This window comes from Humulus lupulus, chromosome 7, assembly GCF_963169125.1.
Source record: "Humulus lupulus chromosome 7, drHumLupu1.1, whole genome shotgun sequence".
Classification (NCBI taxonomy): Eukaryota; Viridiplantae; Streptophyta; class Magnoliopsida; order Rosales; family Cannabaceae; genus Humulus; species Humulus lupulus.
The window spans coordinates 18,198,058-18,207,772 of NC_084799.1; the positions used below are offsets into that span (position 1 = coordinate 18,198,058).

A 9,715-nucleotide genomic window follows, 5' to 3' on the forward strand; every position below is an offset into this window, starting at 1 on the left:
TGCAGTATAGGGTGCAATTTAATATAAAATTCGACATATTCTAATATGAAATAAAATATGTTTCACCCAATATAACGATTGGGTGATCCATAAATTAATTAGGTGGTATTTTAAATTGGAGGATTAGTATGTATGATGCTTTTTAATTAGAAAAAAAAAAAGAAGGATAATTACTATGATGCTGAGTCACAATGGTGTCATCAACATAAAAATCATGTATAAATATATATTCAAAATAGCGTCAAATTGGATGACCAGTCTTCGATCTTTTTGCTCACGTGTATTACATTACGTCTGCAAAATTGCAAATACATCTTCCAACATATCAATTTCCTAACAATTTCTCTGAGCTAAGAAAACTTTCATGCATATCCATATATTTCATGAGTTAATCATTTTTTTTTTTAAATGTGTCAATAAAGTGCCATTAACTGTTGCAACGTTTCAGTTTCCGTATATTTCTTTATTAAAAAAAAATCGATTTATATTGCGATTGGTTACTATATATACATGTACCGCTTGAAAAGGAGACTTAATAACTAGGGTTTTACAGAGGCAGAGAGAGGAAAGAAACTGTGAAGGAAGAGATTAATTTTTGGGAAGAAGGAAAAAGAAAGAAAGATATGGGAGGTTGTTTTTCGGACATGAAAGGAGGAAAAGAGGGGATAGGCGGCGGCCAAGAGAGGCCACTTGAGCGGCCCAATACCAACGGCGGCGCCGGCGAGGGTCCCAATGACGCCGTCGATTTCTTCTACAGATCTCGTTGTGCTCATCCACTCTTTACGCAACTTGAGGTATGAATTGATCACTATCATGTCATCATGCTAATGTATATCAGTTAATTTTTAAAAGATTTATATAACTCAGCAATATCAAATATATATTACTGTTCACATTAGAATCGACAAAGATAGTTTGCTGAACAAGAAATTTTAGTTTATTGACTTTGTTAAAGAAATAACAATAATGTTTTTTTGAGTAAAAAAAGTAATAATATTTTGCTAAATAATGGTTTATGTCATTTGTAATAAAAAATATATTTTAGCCAAAATCTCTATTCTTTTTGGATTCACACACACGGATGCCTGTTTAAAAATTTTGATGGCAAAATTGCATACTGCTTCAACTAAAAGAGAATAGAGATTTTGCCACATATAACTTTTAAATATTTAACACGTGGCAAATAGAACATTGACATGTGTATCCTTGCTGACACTTAATTGATAATTTTTTATTAGAGTATATGTGCCTCAACTCAAAAAAATAGTTTGGCCCCAAATATCCCATAAACAAATAATCTTTTTAGTCCTATATCTCCCACCACTACTTTTAACTTATTCTGCAAGAAGTCATCTAAAAAAATATTTTTTATTTTTGCTGTAGAGCGGAAAGAATGAAAAAAAATGGAGAGGTTATATATAAGTTGCATTGAATTATCAGCTGAATGATGAGCTTTGATTACATACAAGTCATGGGAGTAATAAAAATATAGATATAGATTTAGGAATGTAAATAATACAATTTAATATGTGTAAATAAAGTTAATTAAAAAAATTATTATGTATTGAAAATATTAGTTATTCTACCAAAATGACATTTCAATACTACTAGAATGACATTTCAATGGCTTGATTGAATATTATATTGGTATATAAAATAAGAGAAAATTTATAAAAATGATTATATTATAAAAGAAATTGACATTATAACTTTTTTATATAGTCACACACACAAATTAACTATTAGCAAGTAAGAAAAAAATATAAGGAGGTGGTTCGATCATATAGCTAATTTTTTTTTTGCAGTAGTCATATCGGTAATTTTGCTAACTCTCTCTACCTAAGATTTTCTACCCCTACGTTTTTTTTCTTCTTTTCTTCACTTTAATAAAGAAACAAAACTGTACTTTTGAGTTTGATTTGTCGTTATTATGTCAAATTTCTTCTGTTGTTTGGTTTTATCGGACAGCAACTTTGCTTGGTTGGTTGTTGAAGGTTAGATAGACTAACAATTGGACATTATTATTATTCTTAATGTAGAAATATACTCGGTATCGATCTTATTGTGTGGATTTAATTAGCTTTATTAGTGATATTATACTATTATATAATTGTACAATGTACCACCGAACATAGTGAGGCATCATAATGTTTTAATTGGACTTTGTCAACTAATTTTGATTAGAAACAATTAAAGGTTGACTTGTTAATTATATATATATAAATATATTTATACAAATTCTATAGTTTTGTTGTAGTGTTTGAGAATAACTCGCACTTATAGGGGTTCTTTATTAATAAAGTAATTTATCTCATGAAAATTATTAACTTGGATATTTCATCAGCAATATTTTTACTTATAATTTCATTGGTTTCTTGTTATTTGTTTTGGTTGTTTTTCATTATTTTTCTTGGAATTTATTCATATATACATATTTTAAATTTGTGTTGCAGTTATCTCTAGCAGGTTCTAACTTACTTGATCGTGACATCACTTCCAAGGTAAATATATTTCTTATTACTAGGTATGCACGTTTGTTTAGTTTTAAAGTTGTAAACATTGTATATAATTTTAATAAAAACTGGTTCACTATCTCTTTAAAAATATATATATTTTTATAATTGAATAAATTATAGTTCTATATTATATATAAATATTTATATTAATAATCTTTACATATATGACATCTAAACATAACATTGACATATATATATATTTATATGATTACATGACATATATATAAAATAGAATAATATTTAAAAAGAAATTGATAATAGAAATAAAATAAGAATAGAAAAAGTCATAATGTAGACAGTAGTATATATGCATCAACTATTTTTAGATTCTAATATATCTCGCAATGTCCTTTGGTGAATTTGATGAAGAAAAAAAAAGCTCAAATCACTTGATAAAAACAAACTATCACACAAATTTATAAGATAAAAAAATAATATGCATGTCTTTATTATTTTTAAATAAATATGATTTAATTATTTAAATTATCATAAAATATCTTATTTTACAACAAATTATTATATATTATATGTTTAATATAATATTAAGTTTGAAATTTTATTTAAGTTATAAAATATATAGTTTTATTATTTTTAAATAATTATCATTGTAAAATATCTCAAAAATATCTAATTTTAATTTGTTTAATTATTTATTTATATAAGTTTAAGTCATATTTACAATCTATTCTTAAATATAAATATAAAAATATTCTATTAAAGTTAACTAGAAAAAATTAAAAAACCGTTAAAACAAAAAAATTTAGTTATCTACACACTTTTTATATAAAATAGATATATGTACATAGTTAAAGGAATTTTTATTTGGTGGCCAGCTATTTAGTGATTGTAGAATGGTTAAGAGTATTCTAGAATAGTATAATTTGTTAGGTTAGTTGGTTATTTCTTTTATGTGGTTTATTTCATGTTATTTTAATATGATGTTATATTTGTTAGTAGGCTATATAAACATAAGAAATAATGGAATAGGGCAATTATTGATACTTGTTTGCCATGAACTTAGCATGAGTTATGCTCACCTATAATCCAATCCACTGCATCATATTAATTGGTGTTTTTCTATATTAATCTTGAAACATATGTGTATGTAATGTATGCATTTATAGGCAATTTATTGCATCATGCACCTATATGGAGGCGAGATGAATTTCGCCGTAGTCATTAATAGTCACATAAACATATTTTTATATGCAAAGAAGTATATATTTGTTATGTATTGCGTGTCACGCCACTAAGTACAATAGACAATAATAAAAAAAAAAATAAAGGACCAAGATTATTCAGAGATTTTAGTCTTGACTTGACAATATGATTCTTTTAATATGATATAAAACTAAGAATTAATCTTCTACCAGAAAAATGAATGACCTTCCTTAGCTTTGGAGCTAAGTTTACATATCGTGAGCTGGACTACTATTAATTATGGCTGTTTGATATTGTTATTTGTTACTTTAAATATTTATAATGATCCTATAACTCACAAGATTCAAATTAACTAAAAAAATTCAACAATTCATTGTTAATTAACAATAAAAAAAGTAGTTAGTAGTTAGTAATTATTAATTAATAAATTAGTAACAATATGGTAAAATAAAAAATGACATTAATTGTTGTGTCAAATTTAACATACCTTTTAGAACACCATTAAAATGATAATTTTACTAAGATGTGCTAAATATAACAATACACCACATTTTTTTATACTCCATTGAAAATGCTCTCAGCTAAGCTAGGTGATAAAGCTGTGCTTACATAAAAACTAGTTTATTTGGCATCTATATATTAACTCTATGTCATAATTATAAATTACTCTCCTTTCTACTTACTTTGTAAAAAGTATTTTCATCACTACTTTTGCAATGGAAAAAAGATACTAAATGCTTTACTTTGATTACTTTTTGTCAGAGGATGGATCGGTACATATAATGTCTTATTAAACACGGTTTAGGCTGAAGCTTCTTTTTCTAATCTTCTTTTTTTACAGAGTGATCCAATGGCTGTTGTCTATGCAAAAAAGAACAATGGTGAATTGGAGGAATTAGGGCGTACAGAAGTGATATTGAATACTTTAAACCCTACGTGGATAAAAAAAATTACAATTACATACCAGTTTGAGATGGTGCAACCATTGATGTATGTAAGCTTTTAAAGAATATTTTGCTGTCTTTTTTTATGTTATAAGTTTAAGTAAAAATATCTTGGCTCTGACTCTTCTTCCATTAACTTTTTTTCTTTTTCTTTTTCAGTTTTCATTTGTATGATATTGATACAAAATTTCACAATCTACCTGTAAAGGTATATAAATATATATAAATATATTATTGTTTTTTATTTGTTTTTTTCTGCTTTTAATTAAGTTGTCCATTTTACAGTCCTATTTTATTATTTTATATATTAAGCCAAGCATCACATTTATTAATTATTCAGAACCTAAAGAAAAAAAAAAGTAAAAGCTAAATTAAGAGTTATCCTTCCAAAAAAAATTAATAAATTAATAAAAAAAAAGTTATGATACACATGGTGACAGATAAAAAATTGCATGTATTACTATGTTAGCCAACTATTTTTATTCTGTATACAAATAAAATTTAATATTTTGACCGTACCTCCTCAGTCTCTTTACCTTTAACAAGTCAAATATGATAAACTTATGTGTTAAAATCATTCAAATCTAACTTTATAGTTTTGATTAGCAGCATTGAACAACTTTAGTATAGATCATAGATGTTACGAATTTAGGACTTAATTTTGTGTATAACAATTAAGTTTAATGTTTTTTATTTTTCTATTTCCTCCAGACATTGAATTTGAAGGATCAAGATTTTCTTGGAGAAGCCAATTGTGTTCTTTCAGAGGTAACTTGGTGGTTTAATTGTATTGTTGTTAAGCAACTTGGCTTCACATTAGAAATCTTTAGTCATACTTTATGTTGATACAAACATTTTTCTTCTTCTAATTAACTGCAGATTGTGACTAAACAAAACAAGAGTTTAACGGTAAATCTCCATAATAAAAATGGGCATAGGAGTAGTACCTCAAGAAACCTGGGAACACTCACTATCCATGCAGAAGAAACAATTGCTTCAAAGAGTGTTGTTGATATAGTATTCCGTTGTTCTAATTTGGATAACAAAGACTTATTTTCTAAAAGTGTATGTATTTTTGCACATATAGCACCTTGTTGAAATCTATTTTATTTGGTGTGCACTCCACACTTTTTTTTACACTTTTCTTCTTATTTTCATTATAGGACCCTTTCTTAAGAATTTCTAGAATTGTTGAGAGGGGAGGCTCCATTCCAATTTGCAAGACAGAAGTAATTGACAATAACTTAAACCCCATTTGGAAACCATTATCCTTGAATATGCATCAGTTTGGAAGCAAGGCAAGCAAGCTCAATCATCAAACTTATATATATGCTTTTGAGCTAAATGTTTAGTTCTAGCTTTTGTTCTAAAAAATATTGACTAATAAAATTTCAAATCGATACAGGATAATCCATTGCTTATCGAGTGCTTTGATTTTAATAGCAGTGGCAATCATGTACTTATTGGGTAATAATTCTTTTATTTTTATTTTTTACTTTATCATTGTTTTAAAGTCTGGGAGAAAGAAGAAGAAAAATATTTTAAATTTTGAGTTGAATTCTCTAGGAAACTACAGAAGTCAGTGGGACAACTAGAAAAACTTTGCGAGGAAAGAATTGGTACAAACTTTGTAATGCCATCCACGAAAAGTAGTCAGGAAAAGGTGTTTATACATTTATTCATTAGATTTTAAATTTATTAATTATTTAATTCTTTATAGCTAGAGACCTTTCACCTCTTTCTCAACAATTTATCAACATATTATTATTATAGGTACTAAAGGGCCAGTTGTTTGTGGAGTATTTTAATGAGAAGCAACAATTCAGCTTTCTTGATTACATTTCTAGTGGATTTGAGCTCAACTTTATGGTTGCTGTTGATTTTACAGGTTTCAAACTTTGAACATTTTTATTAATTCTCCTCTCTAACCATATCGACTTAATTATGGTTTGTGCTTACATTGATTTGTTTTCTTCTTCTTTTCCAGCTTCTAATGGGAATCCTCGACAATCTAACTCTTTGCACTACATTGATCCTTATGGCCGGTTAAACTCTTACCAGAGGGTATTGTGAAAACCATAATAATATAAGCTCACGAATTAGTCAATATGGAAAAATATGTATTAAACGTATAAATAAACACATTTTTCAATGGACTGATTAAACTAATTGCAGGCAATAATGGAGGTTGGTGAAGTCATTCAGTTTTATGATTTTGACAAGCGCTTTCCTGCTTGGGGTTTTGGGGGAGTGAAACCAAATGGTACCATATCTCATTGTTTCAACTTGAGCTTAAATGAAAATGAGTTTGAGGTAATAATTTAAATGAGCCATTAGCATTTACTATCTCAGTTTCTTGATTAAGCTAAACATGTTTCTCATTTAAAATAGGTTGGAGGAGTTGAAGGCATCATGTCAGCCTATGCCAATGCTCTGTACAATGTTTCTCTTTCGGGACCTACTTTGTTTGGCCAAGTTATCGACAAGGCGGCGCACATTGCCGGCGAGTCTCTCTCGGCCTCCAGCAACAAGTACTACGTACTGCTCATTATAACGGTAAAGATGATGATGATGATGGGTTTTACATGTATTCAATCTCTTTGTTATTTTGGTAATGTTTTATTAAGAAACAAGCCTCTGGTCTTTGCCAGGATGGAGTTCTTTCAGACCTTGAAGAAACTAAAAACGCATTGGTTAAGGCATCGGATCTTCCATTGTCCATTCTCATTGTTGGAGTTGGTGGTGCTGATTTTAAACAAATGGAGGTACAAACTTTATTGTTCTAGCAAAGGGGTTTTGTGGAATGTGATCTCTCTCACGTAATAATAATAATATTTGGGATTTTGGATTTTGGTAGATTCTTGATGCTGATAATGGGAATCGATTGGAGAGTAGCACAGGTCGAGTGGCTACCCGAGACATCGTACAGTTTGTTCCCATGAGACAAGTGCAAAGTGAGTTTATTACTATGACTACCTCAAATTATACTAAAGCAAAGATTCGAACGTTTTAAACTAATATTAAGTGGTTGTGTGGTTGTTAATAGGTGGACAGTTATCTGTTGTTCAAGCCCTTTTAGAGGAGCTGCCCGAGCAGTTTTTGAGTTACGTTCGCAGTAGTGATATCAAGCCTTGTAACTTCCGTAGGGCCCAAACACTTGTTCTTTCTATTTAGTTTTTTCATTTGTTTCAAACAACTAATTCTTGAAGATAGATATGTACACAAATTACTTCATTTTTTTTTAAACTACATACTTGATGATGTTCTAGTCTTTTAATGACTCGTTGTCTATCACATTTAAATATTCAACAAAATCTTTGGAGCAAGGATAATAAAATGACATTAGACTACAGTTTTATAAAAAAGTATTAGGTGCAAGCAACGTGAAATGTACTTTTGCTTAGTTTTATTTAGAAAATACAGAGAGGGTTATGATGTGTCGCCCCCAAGTGGTGTAGCATTGCCAAAATGCATAGGGGCTCAAAAGCCTCAGCAGGCGATACATCGCCTACTAGTATGCAGGCGACGTATCGCTTGTCGTACGTGTCTGTACGGTTACGTAAATAAGCTCCAAATTACATGTGAATTATCTCTAATTCTATTGGTTAGACCTAATGACTGTGCCTAAACTATAAAAGGGACATAATAGAGTTTCAGAAGACTTGATCATTCTCTCCAATCTCTCTCTAGCTCTCAAAGACCAAAGTTTTCTCTAAGAAACTCATCAAGCATTGTTTGACTTGTATGATTTTTAAGGTTTGTTCAATCTCAAATCTCATTCTACTTTGTTGAAGGTTCAAGCAATTAAGGAAGGCTTGGAATAAATATTTTGGACAGTGATATTAGTTTATGTATAAGCCTTAGAAGCTCCTCAAGTTTGAAGATTTAAGTTGCTCAATACAAAATGTTGTATCTGTTTAACCCTAATCTTGTATTTTGTCATTATATTGTGTTAATGTTGTTGACTATTGATGATTAAATGTTTATAAGTTCATCTTATAATCATTTAATCAATTAGTTTCTAATTTTCAAGATTTGCATTCGTATCATGAATATAGTTTTTTGATGATCAAGATTTGCATTCATACTTTGAATAATGTTCTTGATTAGCATCTAGGGTTTCTATTATTGACTATTCCTAAAATTAATTGTTGATTTAGAAAGTGTAAAGTCATATATTCCCAACAGTTCCTCATCCACTCTAAGAGCGTGCGTAACTAATCAGTGAGTAGAATTATTAGCCAAATGACTAACATGGGTTATGGACACTCTAGGAAAATTGAACAACAAACTTGCAATATCATCTAATAAAGAAATCAAGTCATCAAAGAACTTGGATCATTTAGTGAAAGATGATACTAATGCAAAACAATCAAACTTTATAGCAGATAAAGAAAGTCTAAGATGCAAAGCCCAATCCAAAGCTGCCATCAAAGCTACAACCTTTGTTTGGACAACTGAGAAACAACCTACAAAAACACCATATAAAAAAAAGTGACATCAAGTTTTTTTTTTTTTAAATAGATATCCTATCTGTTATCCCCAAAAATGGAGATTGATGACGTGGCAATAAAGGTGACAAATGGCAGTACATGGTCCGTAAAAGACACATTAAATAGTCAATTAATACATTAACTCCTCAAAGTTGTGATAAAGTGACCCGGTAGACTGATGAAGAGTTTTGACTGCTTGAGAGTGTCACGTCCAAGCCAAGTACATCCGAGGAGCAGTCCAAGTGCCCGGTCGGACCTTGGTCCGATGAAAGGCCAAGGTGAGGTCGGACCTTGGTCTGAGGAGAGCCCAAGGGACCTTGGTCCGAGGAGATCCCAAGAATGTGGTCTTTATGCATATGTCCAGCAAGTGCATGGTTGTCCAAAAAAGAAATGTCATACTAGAGGAGAGTGTCATGTTAGACGAGAGACATGGCATGCTAGAGGAGAGTGCCATGTTAGAGGAAAGGAGTGCATGTCCTACCAGCATGCACATGTCCTACCACCATGCACATGTCCGACCAGCAAATGCTTGTCCTACCAGCACTTGCATATGTCCAACATGCATGTGTCCGACCAGCACTTGCATGAGTGGTCAGTAGGA

General features: G+C 30.0%; 1 protein-coding gene across 1 annotated transcript; it reads left to right on the forward strand.

The window, feature by feature from the left end:
• Nucleotides 1-231: 231 nt before the first annotated feature.
• On the forward strand, nt 232-7,971 carry LOC133790838 (protein BONZAI 3-like). Its single transcript, XM_062228635.1, has 16 exons — nt 232-794; nt 2,454-2,501; nt 4,519-4,667; nt 4,781-4,829; nt 5,333-5,389; nt 5,501-5,686; nt 5,785-5,919; nt 6,027-6,088; nt 6,188-6,284; nt 6,395-6,509; nt 6,609-6,685; nt 6,797-6,934; nt 7,013-7,177; nt 7,273-7,386; nt 7,479-7,575; nt 7,668-7,971. Exons 1-16 carry the CDS (start codon nt 624-626, stop codon nt 7,793-7,795), a joined length of 1,788 nt encoding a protein of 595 aa, XP_062084619.1. The 5' UTR covers nt 232-623; the 3' UTR covers nt 7,796-7,971.
• The last annotated feature ends 1,744 nt before the right edge of the window (nt 7,972-9,715 follow it).